Raw genomic sequence first — 21,851 nt, 5'->3', positions numbered from 1 at the left:
TATCAGGAAAAAAATTTTCAGTCAGAGTAGTTCAGCAGTGGAATAGGCTGCCTAAGGAGGTGGTGAGCTCCCCCCTCACTGGCAATCTTCAAGCAAAGGTTGGATACACACTTTTCTTGGATGCTTTAGGATGCTTAGGGCTGATCCTGCGTTGAGCAGGGGGTTGGACTAGATGGCCTGTATGGCCCCTTCCAACTCTATGATTCTATGATTCTATGATTCTAATCTGGGAGCATGTGCATGTAGGTATAATGGCATGGCTCCAAAGGAGAGACCTGTAGATGTCCATGCGGAGACAGAGGGAGAGAGAGAGAGGGAGAGAGAGAGAGAACATAAAGGTCACAAGAAAAGAAGGCGTCAGGGAGAAGCTTCCACCTTAGGCATCCCATTCGTTAAGAATAAAACACGTACACACCTAGAGCAATATACCACCCCTCCCCCAATGTCTATGCATGCTGAGGTGCCTTTACTCCAAAGAGGTCAAGATAAAGAATATCCTGTTTTATAGTTTGATGTTATGGAGTGTTTTTACCTAGTCTTCATAAGCAATCTACTCAAAGCATTCATTAGGTCAGTGTTCTTCTTTGGATACTTTGACATTCTTTCGCATTTTACAAAAGAACAGGTTGATATATAACATTTGAAAGGATTCACAACTGTTTTCTCAATTGTTAAAAAAAACCAACAACCCAAATACATTATTTTCCCTCTTATATGATAGATTTCAAAAAGTTTCATTTTGAAAAAATATAAAGGAAAGGCTATTTTCCATGACGGAAATAAAAGTAAAATAAGAATAGGCTATTGAGCAGGCTAATGTCTTCCATTATTGTATTTAATTCCACTCTGTAGAAAGCAACACACCATTATGCAGAATTTCCCTAATTCTACCTCTTATTTTTGCAGAACCTCAGTGGGAGACGATCTGCCTCTGTAATAATCTTATTTGTACTTTTATTCTGTGTGTGTGTGTGAGAGAGAGAGTGTGTGTATTAGAATAAGTTTTTATCTGAAATGCCAATTATTAGTGCAATCTCCCAGGTTTTTTTTGCTGCCAATGTGCAAAAGGTGTGGAACTCAGTTACTTTGATCTAATAGGAGAGAGATGCATGAATATGCAGTGCTTTGTGCACATTCAAAACTGTATTTTTCATTTTAAAAATACATTATTCTTTCTATTCATGCTCATTGCTGCAGTACCCTTAGTAAGTGACTTCCATTTCTCCCTCCATATTGAAATGCTCCCTTGAGCTCTATTGGCTGGCTAGATACAGTTTTTGAGGGGGGCGGGACAGGCATGCTGTGCCACCAGTTGCTCCACAAACCTAGTTGCCCATGCCTACAACTGCACTGAGGTCAAAATATTTTTCCAACTGAAGGCAAGATTTCATTTCAGCTAAGTATGGTGAAATTTTTACCTTAGGACAGGGGTAGTCAACCTGTGGTCCTCCAGATGTCCATGGACTACAGTTCCCATGAGCCCCTGCCAGCATTTGCTGGCAGGGGCTCATGGGAATTGTAGTCCATGGACATCTGGAGGACCACAGGTTGACTACCCCTGCCTTAGGACATTACACTTTTTTGGAAAGCATTCTGCTGACTGCTTCTTGGTTTTCGAGTTCAATGCAAGGAACTGGATAATATCACTAAACTAGGTTTGGAAGCCAAATATCTACTTGCCTGCCTCTCTTGATATAGTCCACTGGGGATTAAGGTTCCATCTTGTAGACTGATTATCCTGGTGTTAATTCCATAGCTTTTCCAGTAATGGTACCTATTGGTGGAAAGGCCTTCCTGAGGAAGTCAGGAAGAGTCCCACATTACAAGTTTCTAAGACACTGTGCAAACCCAGTTGTTGAGATGGACATGTATGTCAACTTGGACTTTAGGGGAGGGACTGAGGCTCAGTGTTTGAGCCTTTGGCCCTAAACACCCAAACCAGACTTGCCAGAAGTTTGGGAAATGTTCAGTGAAGGCATCTCCCTTGAATATCAGTTCATGAACTTCAAACTGGCCCAAGTTTGGGCTGAATTTTGATTCGTGAACCAATTTGTGCCCATCCCTAATGATAGACCCAAGTCCAAGACCTGGGTGTAAACTGCACAGAGCTTTTATTCCAATCCCAGGTCGATTCAGTCCCTGCCCTCTACACAGAATGCGATTTCTGTTTGGATTTGGGACGATTTAAATTTTCCTTCTGCAGCAAGAAGGATTGACCCGGAGTGACCCTACCTTTATTGTGTGATATCTTAGAATACTTTTAATTCTCAATATTTTTCAAATCCGGATTGGGAAAGAAAGCTCCGTGGTAGAGAACCTCTGATAGGCCACACCTGGTCATGTGACAAGCTTGCCTTAAAGGAGAAGCCCCTAATTTCTCTCAACTTCTGTCAGTCCTGGAGTTTTTCTCCCTTCTCTGCCTTTTTCGATCCTCTTTCCACCCGCCTCCAAAAAAATAAAGAGGCTCCCCTTCCCCCCCCTTCAGGAAAAGAAAGAAAGAGGCTTGGCTCCCCCCCCCCCTTCTGAACTACCCTAACCATGTGCAGAAGACTTTTCCCTTTCAATGGGGGGGGGGGGAGAGGAAGACCTGAGTTCAAAGCGATCTGAATTCAACAGGATTGACAATGGAATAAACAAAGTAAATGCAGACTCTGCCCTGGAGAGCTGTTGGTTTTTGTTTTAGTATATGACAATGTGACTTTTGACTCTTAAAAGGCTATATCCCCAAATTTGGGGTCCCTAAGATGCTATTGGATTCAGATTTAGCAATGAATAAATAAATGTTTGTACAAAAAGAAAAAAATATCTTGAGTATTGATTGGCTGAGGCTTTTGATCTCAATTCCTGTGTTAGTGTTGATTGACTTGTGATCTCACATCCTGTCTCAGTGTTGATTGGTTGAGGCTTGTGATCTCACTTCTTGACTCACTGTTGATTGGTTGAGGCTTGTGATCTCACTTCCTGTCTCGGTGCTGATTGGCTGAGGACTTTTCTCTCCCTCCCCCTCTCTCTGATGACTGAAAGGGATGGGGGCTGGTCAATGCACCTGGTCTTTCACTTTTCACTGCATTTGTAGTAAATCACAAGCAGTAACAGTCTGTCTTGCTTCTCCAGTGCCTGGTGTAAAGTGATTAACTTATCCCTTTAGTTGTTGCCTTGAAAGAGCACAGAATACTGTCAATTAATATATATGAAGCAGTGAGGATGGTAACAAAGAAACAGTTCAGAAAGGATCACAGAATCTTCACTGTGCATAGGTAGAAGATAGAGGCTGAACAACTCCTCAGAAAATCAGGGACCAGGATGAAAGCAAATAGGAAAGAAGAACTGGAATGCCAGGGAAAGGAAAGCATCTGTACACATTCAAATAAGCTGTCATCACACTATCTCAACATGTCTAACACTCCAGTCCTAAGCATTATTTGATGGCATAAAGTCACTGTAATGTGTATAACTAGTATAGTTTTGTTTGACATTGTGCCTCTCTGGCTGCTGGTAATTATCCTGTGTGGTAGCATGGCAGCATTTGAGGCACACCTGCAAATTGAGCTTAGGGGAATATGCAGTACACTTTTAATTCCTTCAACTGGCAGCTGAGGCTGGTTTCTCACCTCCTCTTAGTGCAGACAGATCGAGTCACCAACCTGCAGGTGGGGTGTAGAATTCTCCAGTGCATAAACGGTCTACCAAAGGCATGTGGAGAAAGCCAGAAGCAATATGACAATGGTAACTGAGTAGCAGACCATTTGCTTGGCCTTTTGAAGGTCCCAGGTTCAATCTCCGGTATCTCCAGTTAAAAGTATCAAGTACTAGGTAATATGACAGATCTCTGTCTGAGACCCTGGAAAGCTGTGGCCACAATATTAGCTGTGACCAATGATCTGACTCAGTATTCAATTTAATTTAATGTAATTTTCAGCTTGTATTTTGCCCTCCCCTAAAGGCTCAGGGTGAATAATGAAAAGATTTCTAACTGTACTAAAATACAAATAAGTTAATATAGACAGAAAAATACATTTTGGTCATCTGGGAGTATAAAGCAGCTTCATGGGCTTATGTGACAAAGGAATTTTGCTATGTAAGAAATACTCTTGATTGAGAATTTGATAGTCTCTGGTTAGAATGCAGCCCTTTGGGACTCAATTACCCACATCCACCCATTCCTGTATAAAGAGGTGGTGGGGATTCGGGTTTTGTGTACGTGTGTTTGCGAAAATAAAATGTGTGTCGGTGAAGGAAACAAAAAGCCCAGACATTCCTGAACCTTATTTTTCTTTGCTTCAGTGTTTGCATGCAGTTGCCTCCAAGTAAGCTCACTAAAGAGATACAGAAAAGCTAGCATTTTTAACCGTTCACAGCATTTTTATGTGAACATGATTTACTGTGGAAATGTTATCCAAATTCTATACCCAAACCGAAACAGACATTAAAGAATCTGAGCAAAATGATTCGCAAACCGAATGAAATGAATCCAAGCCTGAATAAAATCGGCCAAGTATATCCTCTAATCAGAGGAGAAATATACTTTATCCTGTAAGCATTTCGTGTTTTGCCCTTTGAGTTGTTTCCTTCTTTTGCTATTCATGTTAGAAAGACAAGAACGAGGGAGTAAATGAACCACCACAGTCTCACAACGGCCAAAAGATTCCCAAGCATTGGGAAGGGGGTTAGATATGCCAGTCTTTTGGATCCCTTGAAATAACAGCTCGTCTCCAGACTATATAGATCAGTTCCCCTAGAACTGCAGACCCTAAAGGTAAAGGTAAAGGTATCCCCTGTGCAAGCACCGAGTCATGTCTGACCCTTGGGGTGACGCCCTCTAGCGTTTTCATGGCAGACTCAATACGGGGTGGTTTGCCAGTGCCTTCCCCAGTCATTACCGTTTACCCCCCAGCAAGCTGGGTCCTCATTTTACCGACCTCGGAAGGATGGAAGGCTGAGTCAACCTTGAGCCGGCTGCTGGGATTGAACTCCCAGCCTCATGGGCAAAGCTTTCAGATGGCTGCCTTACCACTCTGCGCCACAAGAGGCTCCTGCAGACCCTACCTAACCATATTTAGCGTCATGGTGCCAGTCACCCACAGTTTCACATTACTCCTGAGCCAATTCTTGATTTTCAGATGTTTGCGGTTCTTTCACTTGCCCGTTGCCTGGGCTTAAATGGAGAGAGTGAATGTTTTCAGACTAGGGAACTCCACAGGCCAGCAACCCTCTGTGCTGCAGCATCAGCTAATTCACCACCCCCACACAGTGTTCCTGGGTCTATCAGAAAGAGGAAGCAAGTTAATGCATTGGTCCCTCCACTCCCACTCAGGAATATGTGGTAATTTCAAGGGCTAATGTCCTCGTGTTCTTCATGAACAGGGAGATCCAACTAAGGGAAAGGTTTTTGTAAATAGCAATGAGGAAAGACAGCTTTCCCCCAGAGTCAATAAGATGCCTCTGGTCCTCCATCTAGTGGCAGGAAGCCTGAATTATTTTATAAAATCTGTAAGCAGGAACTCTTTGGATTTAGAGCCCTTTGCTTCTTCAAGGAGTCACTTTATGCAAGGCCAAAGGAGTATAGACATTAGGAATTGTGTGTAACAATTAGAAATGCCCTGTTTTCTGCTCAGGAAACATCGTTGTATTCCTGGGTCTTTGTGATTGTGTGGTAGTGCGGAAAAGACAACAAATTATTTATAAACTGGTTTTTATAACAGCACTCTCTCCAAATGTACCTTTTAAAAATAAACCCTAAGTGTGCAGGTCTCTTATTTGGACTGAACAGTACCTGATATACTGGCTTAACATTATCGAGAGCCAGTGTGGTGCAGTGGTTAAAAGCAGTGGTTTCTAACCTGGAGAACCAGGCTTGATCTGTACCAGTCAGGCTTCCATCCTGGTCACCTTGATGGACAATCTGTGGCGCCAGCTGTATTGGGGCACTTGGGCCATTCTCATGATGCTTGGTCTGTCAGCTGCATTCGATATGGTTGACCATAAGTTGTTAGCCCACTCCCTCGCCGGGGCTGAGATTTGGGTGACAGCCTTTCAGTGGTTGCACTTCTTTCTTCAGTACCGGACACAGAAGGTGACAGTGGAGGAAGAATGGTCACATCTCTATCAACTCCCTAGTGGGGTTCCTCAGGGGCGATCCTCCATCTCACATAATTCAACATCTTCATGAGCCCTCTGGCCCAGCTGGTCCAGAGATATGGGCTGGGTTGTCACCAGTATGTGGATGACAGCCAGCTCTTTCTCCACCTTGGAGGCCCATATCTAGCCTGTCCTGAGGCAGCTGCATTGGCTTCCAGTTGCAACCCAGATAAGGTTCAAGGTTCTGTTGATAACCTTTAAGGCCATCAGTGGTCTGGGCTCCACATATCTGCAGGACTGCCTATCTCTTTATGACCTCTGCAGGACACTTCACTGTGTGGGTGAAAATCTGTTGGAGATCCTGAGCCCAAGGGAGGTTCACCTGGCCTCGACCAGGGCCAGGGCCTTCTTGGTCCTGGCCCCGACCTGGTGGAATGAGCTCCCAGGAGAGCTGAGGGCCTGATGGAACTTTCCCAGTTCTTTGGGGCCTGCAAAACAGAGCTCTTTGGTTGAGGCCAGGACAATTATATCAGGCTATCCCTGAAACAGCCAGGACATCGGCTAATCCTGTGGTATCCCCTGAGGCACTAGACCAAAGCCTGTGGGGTGGGGGTGGGTCTTTGTCATTGCTATGAGTGGGTTTTAATTGGTTTCATTATTTTAAGGGGTTAGATTGTGGGCATTGTATATTGATACCTGCCATGAGCCACTGTGTGGGAGCGTCAGGTTATCAATCAATCCATCAATCAATAAAATTCCCCATTCCTCCACATGTAGCCAGCTGAGTGACCTTGGGCCAGTCACAGTTCTTTCAGAACTCTCTCAGCCTCAACTACTGCACAATGTGTCTGTTGTGGGGAGAGGAAGAATAGGCAATTGTGAGCCACTTGAAGACTCCTTCAGGTGATAAAAAGCAGAGTAACCAAAAATCCCAGCTCTTCTCTTCTTCTCATCTTCCAAAAGCTTATTTTAGCTGGGATATGTTATTGGGGATATAATGTCACAGCTCTGATAGTCTGAATGGAATTCTGCAATTCAGAAAACATTGCTTAAGAAGTGATAGGTATTGTGACAATAAAATTACACACAATTAAAATGTAAAAGTGAGCAGCATTGGTTGGAAGACAATACATGTCTTTGAATGACAGATGCTACCAGTCCCCCAGGACATGGCTCATTGTGGATGTACAAAACCTGACCTATATTTTCATTTTCCCACCCTCTGGCATTGCCTGTTTAGCACAGTTAGCCTCAAAGTCAGAGATATAGTTTCACAATGCAGGTCCAGATCATACATCTTGGGCATATCTGCTGTAGGCTTAACTGCACATCACACACACCCATACACACACACACACACACACACACACACACACACCATTCATGAGCAGAAACATTTGCCTAAGATTTCAATAACTGCATAAGAGCACCTGAGAAATGGACTTAATTTTGCATTGGTTTGCACATCCACTTGCAGAGGGGGAGAGATTCTTCCTTGTTTTAACAATGCTCTTAAAGGCCAGCTAACAGTGTGCAGTGGTTACAGTGATGGAGTGGATACTCAATCCTAACATCCTGGCCAAATACTGCCCCTGGACTATTTCAGGGAGGAAAAATAGCTGTTGTCCTCACCAGAATTGGCCCTTCCCACAAAGGGGGAGTTCCCAGGTGCATGGGGTAAACCCTGGGACCTCCATCACTTCTTAACCACCTCCCAGTGCTAGTTTGCAAGAATATTTGGGATCTGAGGTAATCATGACTCTGACTAGAACAACTCTTTGTAAAGACCTCCGTAACGGCACTGAAGGAAAACACTGACATTTCGGTAAGAATTGAAAGCACAGCTGTTTAGCATCAATAAATATCAGTACATGGAACTGAAGGAGAAGGCAGCACAAGGTGACAACTGGTGACTACATGGCTCAGGCATGGAAGGAGACTGTCTCCCAACTTAAAACATCTGAATGACAAATATGAAGCATCAGGACTGCAGAGAACAGCAGGAGCCCCTGACAAGACAAATGGCAAGAAAGTAAACAATATATCCAATAAAGCCAAGATAGATGGGGGTAGGGAAATGCACCAGAGCCAGCAGTCAACGCAGAGTGATGGAGAAAAGTGAATTGTGCAAAACCCTGAGGAAAAAGGTCCGCGTGCAAGTTTGAAAGTGGGAGAAGAGAAACCCAATATGATCTCTGGGATCCTGTGGGGAAATATATGTTACACACCAAAGTGAAAATGATTGATTTATTAAGCCCTGGAAGTGATGAGAAAAACCCAATGATGGAATGCTAACCACAGTGAAAGAGATTTATTGAGCCTAATTCCTATGAATAATGGGAGAATCGCCTGATATGTAATTTTACATTGCCATATGGATATATAGCACAGCTGAGCGCTTCAGAAAAGTAAAGTGCTCTTCATAGGGTGTTTAACCGCTCACAGATATCCCTGTGATTTTACTTATGTTTTCTAACAGCATTCTTGCACTTTAACTGGACCGAAACCAAGCTGTTTGGTTATGGAACATCAAAGCCCAAGTGAAAATGATGGAGAATTTTTAATCATCCATTCTACAGATGTGAGTGGGAGTGTGTGAAGTCACTTCCTGCTTATGGCAACCCTAGGAATTCATGATTTCTAGAACATCCTGTCGTTAGCAGTCTCGCTCAGATCTTGCAAACTAAGGGCTGTAGCTCTCTTGATGAAGTCAAACTGTCTCTTGTTGGGTCTCCCTTTTCCCCTGCTGCTTCAACTTTTCCTAGCATGATTGATTGATTGATTGATTGATTGATTAATTGATTGATTGATTGATTGATTTACCACCCTCCCTTACAGCTCGGGGCAGTTTACCTAGAACACAGGAAAACATGATAATTACAGTATAATTCAATATCATCAAATAAGCAAACACGCAGCATTAATAACAGTGGTTACACAACATTCTATGACTAGTGGTAGCAACTATTAACACATTAATGATGACCCCAAAGGTTTGTCAGTTCAGGATTCAGTTCAGGGGGAGGGGTTCTAAGGGATCCAGTAGATGTTGTTGTTTCATTGTATTTTCAACCTTTTCCCCATGGGGGAAAAGACCGTGCCCGCAATCGTGTGGCAGCGGGGTAATCCGTGCTTCCACATGACATTGGTGCTAGCCCTGCCTGGCCTAAATCAGGCCGGCAATTGCTCCATGGCAAGGGAACGCGGTGGGTGCCAATGGGGCCTATCCCATGCCAGGCCCATGTGGAGGGAGAAGAGTCTGGCCTTCCAGGCCCAGGTGTTCCCCTACATATGGCATCCTGGAAGGGACAAATAATGCCACAGTCAGCTTTGTGGCAATTTGCAGGGGTGCAGAATGAGGAATTTTTTAAATTTTCATGAAGGTGCAATCCCAAATTCATTAAAAAAAAAACACCGCCACAAAGCACAGTGGAACCTTTCTGCCACAGCTGCCTCATGTGGAGGCAGTAATCCAGGGCAGAACAGGTCGGGGAGGGGGAATCTTCTCTCGTGATGGCCTGGGAAGTGATGGGGCAAAGTGCCTGGCAGTGGCATGATATACACACTTATTTGTCTTTTTGGTTGTCTATGGCAGGGGCAGTCAATCTGTGGTCCTCCAGCTGTCCATGGACTACAACCATGAGCATTTGCTGGCAGGGGCTCATGGGAATTGTAGTCCATGGACATCTGGAGGACCACAGGTTGATTACCCCTGGTCTATGGTATCTGCAAAACTCTCCCCCAATACCAAATTTCAAATGAGTCTCCTTCCAGTCAGATTTCTACATGTTCCAACTTATACACCATCCATAGTAACGTGGGAATACTATGATATGAATCATGTTGATCTTGGCTGTAACTTGCAAGTGACACATCCTTACAAGAATCTCTTCTAGCTCCTTCATGACTCCCCTCCCCAGGCTCAATCACCCTCTGATTTCTTGGTTGTTTCACAACAATGGCCCTTGCAGTCTGTGGGCCTTTGTTTAGTTTTCCATATTTTTTATCATATTCTTGTTAAGATTTTGATGGACCTCACTCAGTCCATTGCATGGACGATTTTTATGTTTACCCTTTTTCACATGCTATTTCCTTCCTAGTTTGCTCACCCCATTTTTATTTTGTTATGTAGTGTAGTGCGCTAGAACAAGTCCATAGCACATCATTAAGGAAGACGTGTAATACATCAATGTCTGCGAGGATACACAAATTGTTTACCATTATTTCTACTTAATATGCACTGTTGCAATATAACGTATATATGACTCATAGATGCAGCCAATAAATCATGAAGTGAATCTGCAAGTTGCATATGAATCATGATCACAAGGGCGGCCCACCAGCTAACTCTTTTTTTTCCTCCATAAAGCAATTAACTGTCTGGCTTTTAATCAGAGAATCTGTTAAATCAAGAAGATGCAGTTACATATTGCAGAACTTCAATAACTGTTCCCCTGTTTTAAGTATCTCGATGAACATTTTCCCTTAACTATGAGAAAAATCCCATTTTCATATCCAGCTGCTTCCTGGGACTGTGAGAAAGAAAACTCATCTCTTAACATTTTCTTGTTCATATCATTTGGGAATGCAGATTATTACATTAATGCTCCAGAGCTTGAGAACTAATTTCAAAAACAAACAATTCAGGACTATCATCGCTAGTGTGGAAGGCATGGGATTCAGGCATGTGCTGCTATTGATTTTGGCTCCTTCAGTTTTACACTGTTAGAAAATATCTCCTTAGTTCAACCTGAACACTGTATACAGGGAAGGGGCTGGTTCAGTTGTACAACCTCTGCTTGTCATGCAGAAGGTCCCAGGTTCAGTCCCTCACGTCTCCAGTTAAGGTTCAGGTAGGAGGTGATTTGAAAGATTTCTTCCTGATGCCCAGGAGAGGTGTTGCCCATCTGAGCAGACATAAGAATATAAGAGATGCCGTATTGGATCAGGCCAATAGCCCATCTAGTCCAACACTATGTCACAAAATGAACAAAACCCAGGTCCCAGACAACACTGACTTTGATAGACCAAGCTCAGATTCAGTATGCGGCACCTTTATGCATTCGTGTGAATACTCACATTGCTTCAGTTACACAACATGGTGACCACGAGTATTAGTGTGAAAAGCTCACCCAGAAGTGTACCTTTTGACCCAACAAAGCAAAGTCCCAGAACATCAGATACTTGATCAAAGTTGGTTTTTTAGAAGGAACATACTGGAACAGACTTCAATGGAGGTTCATCACAACAAGGAAATGGACAAAGACAATTTGAACAATGGATCTACAAGGCTCTATATATGTTTAGGCTCCCACCCCTATGATCAGGCAGGAAACCAGGTTCTGAGGATAAAGGGTTGGAAACTGAGAGGTGTGAATAATGGTGCCAGCTGGGCTGAATTATCTCCCCAGCTGGCCTTCTACTCCTAGTCACTACAAGGGTTGTTCAGCATTTCAAAGGGGAACACAGTGATAAAGTAAAGGTAAAGGTATCCCCTGTGCAAGCACCGAGTCATGTCTGACCCTTGGGGTGACGCCCTCTAGCGTTTTCATGGCAGACTCAATACGGGGTGGTTTGCCAGTGCCTTCCCCAGTCATGACCGTTTACCCCCCAGCAAGCAAGCTGGGTACTCATTTTACCGACCTCGGAAGGATGGAAGGCTGAGTCAACCTTGAGCCGGCTGCTGGGATTGAACTCCCAAGCCTTATGGGCAAAGCTTTCAGACGGCTGCCTTACCACTCTGCGCCACAAGAGGCTCTTAACACAGTGATACCACTTGCCTTTTATGGGAAGGTAAAGTATAAACAGGAAAGAACCTGGGAGGGAGGGGTGGAGTGGAGGTTCCCACCTCCAGTCCTGGAGAACTAACATGGGCACATGACAATTAGAAGTCCCACAGATGGCATGCTCTGCCATTATGCATGGTTGTCAGGCTCCTGGTACCTGCCTTTGTGGCATCTGAAGGCTAATATGTAAGCAATGCATATTCCCACTACAAAATTCCCTGCACAAACTTCTCATAAGTGGCAGACTGTCTCAAAAGGGCAGAATCCTTCATCCCGGCTACACGGCGAGAGACGTTTTTCTTTCTTTCACCGCTATGTTGGTTTCTGCCTCAGTGACAATGGGCAGAATGTTCATTACAAATTCTGTGTTTATTCAGGGAAATGCAATTTCGAAGTCATTCCATCTATTCATTTTGTAATGGAGGGCTGAAAGCCATCACGCCGTCCAAATGATTTTGCATAAGATAGGCTGGAATGAAGCTACTGAGTTTTATGAATTAAGGAGAGTGGCTGAAATAAAACTCAAGGCATCAGCACAATGCCTAATTAAGTGAATCGCTGAATGTATATAATGGAGGCTGGGCTAATATTTGATTACCGAGATATAAAGTACAATTTGAGATTAATTCTTTGGGCATGAAGTACAGCAATGGGTATTTGTCAAAAGCTTGTGGAAGACAGCCGCCTCAGATGGCGTATTAGCTATTATAACCTCAGCAGGCATTATCTTTAATACTCAAGAGGACGGGACTATAGATTTTTCTGTTTAGTTTCCACCTCAGAACACAGTTGAAGCATCATTAGATACAGCTAATGAATTCAGATTCCGGAATTGTACAAGAAGAGGGCATGTGGCTGGGCAGTCATTATTCAAAGTGCTACTCACACGCAGGATAACATATATCCATAGGTGAGGGCAGAACAGAGAAATTCCACAATGTGTTTTTTGGAGGACACACGTTGAAGGTGGGTGAAAAACATGGAAGGACCTGATAATGAATCTCCTGCATTAGTTTCGCCCTTAATGGTGTTCGTTTTAATGCTTTTTAAATTCCTGGGATGGTTTCCCACACAAGAACTGCCAACTCACCCCCTCCATTTTTGCTCCAGGCAAAATCCTGACAATTCTGATTTTAAGTATATGCTCCAGTAGATGTGTTTGGAGACAGGACGCCTGCAATTAGAGAACTTAGTGGGTGGAATATCCCTGTTTTTCGATGAAACATAAAAAAGAATGTTTATGACTCGTGTTATTTGGCTTTATTGAGGATATATCTAAAGGTGTGTTATTGAATAACTGACTGGCAATGCATCCATGAAAACAATCTTAATCAGACCCACTCAGAAATCCCAGTTTATGCAACAGTGCTCTTAGGATAACAGCACAACTCCTGTGAACTTTGGCAGAACCAGTAACCAAAATCTTCATTTTGTGCTGCGCCGTTTTTATCCCATTTTCTTGGTTTGCTTCTTTTAAAATGCCAGCTAATGCATCTTGTCTGCAAATTGATTTATTTAGTTCCAGAAAAATCCTGGTACTTCATTTGGAATAGGCATTCCTCCCACCCTCACCCCCACCCCCAAGCAGAGGTATGGCTGGAACAACTCACACCTTCTTTCTTGCTATAGACACCATCCAGCTCAGCAGCAAAAGGAAGCACAGAAAAATAATATCACCTATGGGAATATCTGAGCAACTCCTAGCTTAATTCATGTTTTAATCACCATTTGTGAGAGGAGACCAAGCCAATTCCTTGACAGGTTGTCCAACTGTTCCTGGATCAGCTCAAACCTGTCCTGCAGGTCATTTTTTCAGGGTCCTCAAACATAACTACCCTGTGCATCTCCAGTTAATGAATTTTAGGCAGAAGGTTGGGGGCAAGGCCTTTCCCACCAGAGTCTTGGAGACCTGCTGCATACTAAACCAGGTGGGGCAGTAAACTGATGGAGTATACTGCTGCTTTATAGTTATAATATTGCTCGCGCAATAAAAATGTAACTCAGTTGTTGATAATTAAGAAACTAAACTTTCGGGTTTCATTTATTAATCTGTAACCAATGATGAAAGAAAGAAAGAAAGAAAGAAAGAAAGAAAGAAAGAAAGAAAGAAAGAAAGAAAGAAAGAAAGAAAGAAAGAAAGAAAGAAAGAAAGAAAGAAAGAAAGAAAGAAAGAAAGAAAGAGAAAAAAAAGGAAGATTGCTCTGCATCCATTGCTAATGGTGTTTTTCAGTTGAATATCAGACATTCAGATGTTGTGTGATAATAGTCTTTTTCTAATTCTCTGAGCAACTCTGAAAGTTTGCTCTGGCCTCTTTCCACCTTTGTACAGCTGGATTCTGCCTAGAAATTATTAACTAATAAGGAGCTTTCTTGCTGTCTCTGTTGCCAACCAAGGTTGACATTCATTAGCACTTGCAATGTGGCCTTTATGAGTTGCGGCCCTATAAAGTCATCTGCCCTTTGAGACCTGACCTTGGAAACCATGTACACACGGTAAACACTTTTTCAAAAACCTGCTTTCAAAATATGTGTGACATGATAAAGGCCTTCTTATTTTGTGGGTACAGTGGGACTGAAGCTTCCCAGGGGCATGTGGGGGAAAATGTTTCTCTGGCATGTGGTGAGAGCTGCTGAAGGAGGAAGGGAAGTTCTGGGGAGGAAATCCATTAGTTTCTTTTCATCAAAATAAGGGTGCTGGTGTTGCTGAAGTCTGAGAACTGATGTTCTAAAATGCTGATTTGAATGGCCTGAATTAAACTGAGGGGATCAAGTACTTGGACATTTGAGGATACTGAGGTTTTAAAAATGCCTAGTGAAATAGCAGAAAATAAAGCACCTACCATGATTTGATAAACTTTCCTCTATCATTTGTCTTTTTAAAAGAAATATTTTAAAAGCCCGCAAACTCTTTTGCATTCTTCATAAAGAAGATGTTCCATCCCAGGTTCTAGGTCACACTACTGTTATGATGACAGAAGTTGGCTAATTAAGAGAGATAATGTAGGGCTGGGTTGTTTTGTGATAGGATAAGAGTTTTTAATCAGTAAATGAGACTTTCTTTTGGGCAGATCTCAATACATTGTTGTTGAATTTAGAAGATGTTCTGAAGATAGAAGATGGTGTAGCAACTGAGACAATCCCTGAAACATCAGAAAGGCCAGAAGTCTTAGTCCTACCCACAAGGATATCATGTGAGGTAAGATCCAATGAGGTTTTTATTTTAAGTGTAACTGTGTCCCTGCTTCTGAATGACTTCTCCATTCTCCAGTTCCAAGGGCAGGTGCAAATAAAAACTAATAGACACATTTGACTTGGTTGCCATGGAGTATTTGGCTTCTAAGTGCTGGCCTTCCATTGATTCTGTTCTATTGTCATTCCTATGACTGGTTTCTTTTATTGAGCAGAATTGATTTTAAAATTATTTTAGTGTCATTTAGGTATCTCAGCATATTGTATGAAAACTGAACTGAGCCCTAAAGATCAAGTGGAAGAGAAAATATATAATACGGCCCTCAAAGGAAAGTATTGGATGGGTTTATATTATGTATGGATTTATGTTGGGTATTAGTAGTGCTAGCCTAAACAAAGTTAATCTCTTTAAAGTCTATACGCTTTTAGTCAATGGAACTGTAAGTTTGGGAAACATTCTCCAAAGCGTTGTAGACCCTAAAGGTGAAGGTAGAATATATCTTGTGTTTGTAGATGTTGTGGCCACCTTTTTGCGCTGCAAACCAGGGAGCCATGATAATGTGGGCTCCACAGCTTACATCTCTGAGCTTTTTTATCTGCAATTGTTATACCGGTAAAGATACACTCACATTCCTGGGTATTAGGGAAAGACTTAGAATCATAGAATCATAGAATAATAGAGTTGGAAGGGATCTCATGGGTCATCTAATCCAACCCGCTGCACTATGCAGGACCCTCAAATCCCAATTACTCATCTACTGTAACCTACCACCTTCTTGAGCCTTCACGAAATCAGCCTCTCCGTCAAATGGCTATCTAGCCTGTGTTTAAAAATTTGCAAAGGAAAACTTGAGTAGGAAATCATTGCATGTCTGACCATCAACTAGCAAACTTATCATTCCTGTTGCATGTGGTCAGACACACCTGTATATTGCCAGAGGGTAGCTGTGATGGTCTGCAATAGAACTGTCCAGAAGCATCTCGGAGACTAACAGGATTTTCACAATATAAGCTTTCAGGAGTTAACGCTATCATTGTCCCTTCCCTGATGGAGCTTTGACTTTCAAAAGCTAATACCTCCAAAATCTGATTGGGCTCTAAAGTGCAACTGGCCTTAAACCAAACTATCCTTACAGTAGAATCCTAAGGAGAGTTGATCCATCTGCTGGTTCAGGATGGGGTAACTCTTCTTAGGATTGTGTTGGTAATGACCGCGATCAGCTCTACCTGCTTGTATCTCAGAATGAATATCATCTCTTGCTAATCCGCCAAGCAGCTTCAGCTTACATTAGAACCTTTTTTGACATTTTGTTTTTCATTATCCTGTTTGAACATCTAAATGGTTATAATTCTAACTTGATAGCACCCTGAAGAAATATTCATTCTTCTGAGAGATGGTGTCCCCAGCAACTCGGTAGAGATTGAGTTTGTGACAGAAAATCAACGAATCAGGATGCAGCCAAACATCTGGAATCAAAATATCATGTTTATGAAGACACTAGGTAAGATAATTTTTAAGTACTTTCTGATTTTATTCTCCTTCGATGTAGGATAAGTTGAAGGAGCATGACTTCCTCAAGGTCACTCAGAGTGTTTCCGCACTGGAGGCTTTGTGCCGGATTAGAGTTTGAGCCGAGGTAGGCTGCCCTGCCTCTTCTTGCTCCCACACAGGGGGGAGCATTTGGCCAGGTGCATTTGTCCATCCCAGATTTGTGCTCCCACATGGGAACCGGGACAGTGAAGTTCCAGTGCAGAAACGGTCTCAGTGAGCTTCAAGACAGAGTGGAGATTTGAACACAGGTCTCACAGATACCCAGAACACATCATATTGGTTCTCATATATTGGTTCTCATCACTTGCTTTATGGCAAGTCATAGCCCAGTACCACTGTGTAACTTTTCACTATGCCTGGATCATTTTGTATGCAGAATGCTATTTTATCAATGCACAGACATAAAAGCTTGTGACTTATGTGAAGCTGGATTTATTGGGCTGTTTTTGTATGATAAAATGGCAGGTGGCAGTCTTTAAAATGTCATTGATTAGTCACAGATTGCTATTCTCAATCAATTTCTGCTATAAAATGTGCACAGCTCTTATTCTCTTATGACTGCACAAAGTTCAGCAATATGCTCTCTTGTTTTACAATGTTCTCGGTATTTTCCCCTCCCTCTTTCAGCTTGTTTATTTCACTGTTTTATTCATACAAACATCAACTATTTTTCTTCATTTGGGGATTTGTATTTGGTAAATTTCTTTGGTTTCGTTCACTCTTCCCGTCCTAAATAATGAGGAAAAATTGAGATTCAAAATGTTACCACTACAAATGTTCCAATTCAGGATTCACTCCTTTCCCATTTGCATGTAACATTTACTGAATTAATGTTGCCAAATTGCTAGCAGTCATTATTCTCAAAAGAAGTCCCTTTAGGCCAAACGTTCTTATTCCTTTTATGTCAGAGAGCTGTGACTCAGTGGCAACGAATATGTTTTGCATACAGAAGGGATCAGGTTTGATCCTGTGTATATTCTGGAGCAAGAGTCCCCAATCTATTTGAGCCTGTGGGCATTTTTGGAATTCTGGCACAGAGTAGTGGTCCCAGCCCCAAAATGGCTGCTACAAAATGCTTGTTCCAGGAATCAAAGCTACTTACAGAACAGTCACACAGTGAAGATCCTTCTGCTGTGGTTGCAGTTGCTGCTAAAACATTGTTTCTAAAAATCTGCACAACCAGTCAGATCTCCAATGGCCAGTTAGGAGCTTTGCTGGGCAAAGGCCCACCTGGGCCCGCCCATTGTCTAAAAACATTTGGCTAATTCCATAGGTGTTATTTGCCGGCATATTTTCACCACATCGGATTCTAAATGTAGACTCTGAATTTGAGCCTGGGATTGTGCCTCTGTGGCTTTCTCCTATCCCTGGTCAGGACTCCAGTCATGGAATGTCTTTTGCATTTTCATTGGGTGACTGGACGGCTCTGCAGCCCATCATGAATCCCCCTTTTTTGTAGTCTGAGCTGTAATACAATCACAAATTTTAAAAATTGCACTCCCCCATCCCTCAATTCTTGTGGCGCTCAAATACCGAAGCGGGGTGGGGGGGGAGGGAGTTCTTGTGTTGATATGGGCTCAATCACCATGCATACATGAAGGCAAAGCATGCTGGGTGCCATTACATCAATATTTATCTGCACAAAAGTTACAAAGTGCCCCAATGCACTTTAACTCATGAAAGATGCTGGAAGAAAGACAGAGGAAACAGGGGGAGGAATGTGGAGTCCTCATTTCTGATTTAAGGTTAATTTTCTGGAGCGTTTCCAGAAAGCAGGAATTATTGTTATTGCAAATTCAAGATGTAACACAATAATGTTCAATTTTAAAAAATGCAATGGGAAGGGGGGAGGGCAGGAGGAGAGGCACATAGTAGGTGGAGTCGATATGTCATCACTTGCAGTGGGAATGGAGGAGGAAGCAGACTCAAATTCCAAGCTTCCTCATGGAATAACCACAGATTGCTGTCAAGTTTCCAGGCCTGACAGGGAGAGACAGGCAAGCAGCCAGAACAGTCCTGCAGGGAGTATGCAAAGCAGGGTCAAGGAAGCTGAGTTCAATAGCCAGAAAACAAACACACACAAGCCAAGTCCCACTAAGGGCAAGAAGAAGGTCCGTCATCAAGAGTATCAAGCCAAAAGTGAGTCAGGGAAACAGGATCCACAGAGTTTAAGAGCAGGGTCTGGGAGTGCAGGTCCAAGAAGAAAGATGCCTTTTCCTCTCACCACACACAGCTGCCTCAGTCTCTGGAGTACATTCTGCAAAACACCTCAGAGACCAGTTCTTCCTTGTGTGACCAGTCTTGTGCTTCTGCACTTTTCCCATAAGACAAAGTGTTGCTTCCTGTGCTGTTGCTCTTTTGGCTCTGGAGATGAAGGTGGGGAGCCAGCTGCTGCTGCTGGGACTTCTGCCACAGGGTAGGTTTCTGGAGGAGCTGGGGGGGCTTGAATTGGTTGTGGCTCAGGTTCTGGCCAGGGTTCCCTAGGCAGTTCTGGTGCTTCCGAGGCTGGTGCTCCGGGGCTGATTCTGGCAAGACTCTCCGATCTGCCTCTTCCAGAGTGTCGGACAGGCAGATCGGAGTAATTTGGGGGTACTCTGGCGAGATCTCCAGCCTCCATCTGGAAGTTGGCAATCTAGTGGCAGCGATGGTTTGTCTAATTTTCCTTCTCTACCTTTTTTTATTTCTGTTTTATCAGATCTTCCTGCCGGCCTTGTAAATGTAAACGTTTACTGTGAAGGCGTCGTTAAAGGAACAACCCAGATTGAATATTACACAGCAGCCGAGGAGATTGAATGCATGCTTCAGAAGGTGGCAGACCCAGTAGCCTTTGCTTGTCAGGTAAATTGACCTCTGCGTTAAGTTAATAAAGGGAGGGGGGCAGAAGTGTCGATATTAGATAAGAGCATGCACATTGTGTTGTGCATTCTGTGGGTCGATGAAATAATAACAAGAACTAGATCAATAGGAAGCTGCAGAAAGGAAACCGGTTGGTGACATTTGTAGATGTGACATCTCGGCAAATGCAACAGATCACAGTTGCTTAGCTGCTGTTCACGGATGTCTCTCCAGAGCTGTAACTGCGCACAATGGTTTCCGTATAGAAAGAACACATTCTTCCTGCTTCAAAGGTAAGACAAATGCATAATGAATAATAATTTCTTACAACTGATACCAATGCACAGCCTTGATGGTGGTGGTGGTGATGGTGATGGGGAATCAGGAAACTTCTTTCTGAAATTAATTTGTGTGCAGAGAACCATTTAGGGCCAGTCCCACAATACTAGGATTGTCAGCTCTGGGTTGGGAAATACCAGTAGACCTTGCGGGTGAAGCCAAGAATGTGCAGGATTTGTTTGGGGCAGGGAAGGACCTCAGCAGAGTACAGTGCTAGGGAGTCCACCTTCCAAAGCATCCATTTTCTCCAGGGAACTGATTTCCAGGGGAACTGATCCTTAGGTATCACCTGAGGACTGTCATCCCTTATGTTACAGAGTCTTCTGGGCTGCTACAAAGTCTGGACTTGCATACCTCCTAGTCATTTGGGGGCTGTATTCTAATCAGAACTGTAGGACATGTGGAGAATAGCCTTCAACCTCCCCCACACACGCCATGCCATTTTTATAAACTACTCCAAAAAGCTGCTCTTTGCTCGGCTGAGAAACTTAAGTTGCCTTGACAACTGCTACACAGGGTTCCTGCTGGGGCCATGGAAGGCCTAGGGGTGAGGAGGAGTGAGGCTGAAACTCTCTTCTGCAAGCGTGCCAATGTCAGGAGGATTGAAATACAGACCTGCACTCCTCAAAAGCATGGAACGTCCGACACATATGTGATACAAATTCTTCATGATCTCCATAAGAACTTTACATAGTGTAAACTGGATTTCAGTTATTACTCCTTGTTCAGGGGACCAGGGTCTCCAGGAAGTTGCTAGGCAGGTAACACCTACAGGAAGGTCTCAATGCATCCAAGAAATGGCATCTGTGATAGCAGCAGAGAGAATGTTTCTCCAGCTGTGGCTTGAAGCCAAATGAGAAGTCATCCTGCAGATCAGTGAAGGTTTCAAGCACTTTTTTCTTGCTGGCGGCTACTGTGATCATCTGAAAGCTGGGTTCTGGCTTAACAAACAACTAGGATTAAAATAAACCACATTCTCCCCAATGCTAGTAAGTCCTCCCAGTGGTCAGCTGATCAGTGGCAGGGGGTGTGGCCTTGGGGCAGGCACTGGTAACCCTAATATAGGCAGAACAGAGCTTGGAAGGGGCGTGTCATATTCCCATGAAATGCTTTTATTTCTTTCATTTATCCACCTCTGTTACTGGAAACTAAGAAAGCACGAATGTATGGATCTATCTGTACTTTTCATATTCTGGGACCATTTCTACACTAGGAATCTGTTCCTGGACAGCCTTCAAATGTTGGCAGGTTTTAGAGCCCCCTCCGCATGACATCGCCGGCATCCTGAGGCTGTCCAGTAGCTGGGTCGAGTTTTGACCATTTTTAACTCACAATTTTGGGAATCAACAAAACTGGATTTGCTTCCCTAAATAGCGCATCCCATTGGTAAGCAACCAGGGTTAATCCCACATGGAGGGAGAAACATGCCCTCCCCTCTCCATCTGCTGTTCCAAGTAATTTTTTTTTTAAATGGCGGAGTCCATGTTGCAGCATGATCACAAAGCTACATTGTCAAAGGTAAAATAAAACATTCTTTAAAGTGTCCATGGTCTTTTTGGGATCAGGCAGGCAAAACACAGCCCCTTTTCTACTTTCTGGAAGTGGGGAATGAGCTGGGAAAGAGGGGGAGCGGATGACTGGGCAGCCTCCTAATCATACAGGAGTCTGAGCACTTTGTTTTTAAGCCAACCATTAACAAAAAAATGGGCTCGAGGGACCATGTTCAGCATCTCAGAAATCCACCCAGACAAAACTAAAGTCCCAAAGAACAGGAATCCCCAAAGGGACAGGAAATCTGTTCCTGGCCCCAAAGAATTAGTTCAGTCCTCAACAATGGCCAGAGCTTTTTCTGTCCTGGCCCCCAGGACAGAGATCAGGGCCTTGCCTGAACTCCCACAATTCCGCAGGGCCTGCAAAAGGGAGCTCCTCCACCAGGCATTCCCCTGAGACTGACCAACCCAATAACCTCTACAGGTCCCCCCTCAGACACCTCCTCCATGGCCTACACCACTGTGATCTCTATGGGGGGTTATCTAAGTTGTTGTTCGTGTTATATTATTGTTGACTTAATT

The 21,851-nt window shown here is 43.4% G+C and overlaps 1 protein-coding gene across 2 annotated transcripts in view; it reads left to right on the top strand.

The window, feature by feature from the left end:
- The window catches only part of BANK1 (B cell scaffold protein with ankyrin repeats 1), a 179,571-nt gene that overhangs the window by 55,234 nt on the left and 102,486 nt on the right, over positions 1-21,851 (top strand). Inside the window, exons 3-5 of one of the 2 annotated variants that reach the window (XM_077300769.1) lie at positions 14,960-15,060; positions 16,417-16,555; positions 19,301-19,443. In XM_077300769.1, the coding sequence (XP_077156884.1) occupies positions 14,960-15,060; positions 16,417-16,555; positions 19,301-19,443 (383 nt within the window). Of the gene's footprint in view, positions 1-14,932; positions 15,061-16,416; positions 16,556-19,300; positions 19,444-21,851 lie in introns of both variants that reach the window. The other variant, XM_077300768.1, reaches the window with a different exon arrangement.

This window comes from Paroedura picta, chromosome 10 (assembly GCF_049243985.1).
Source record: "Paroedura picta isolate Pp20150507F chromosome 10, Ppicta_v3.0, whole genome shotgun sequence".
Taxonomy (NCBI): domain Eukaryota; kingdom Metazoa; phylum Chordata; class Lepidosauria; order Squamata; family Gekkonidae; genus Paroedura; species Paroedura picta.
The sequence above is the reverse complement of the archived record's forward strand: the minus strand, read 5'-3'. Positions and strand labels throughout refer to the sequence as shown.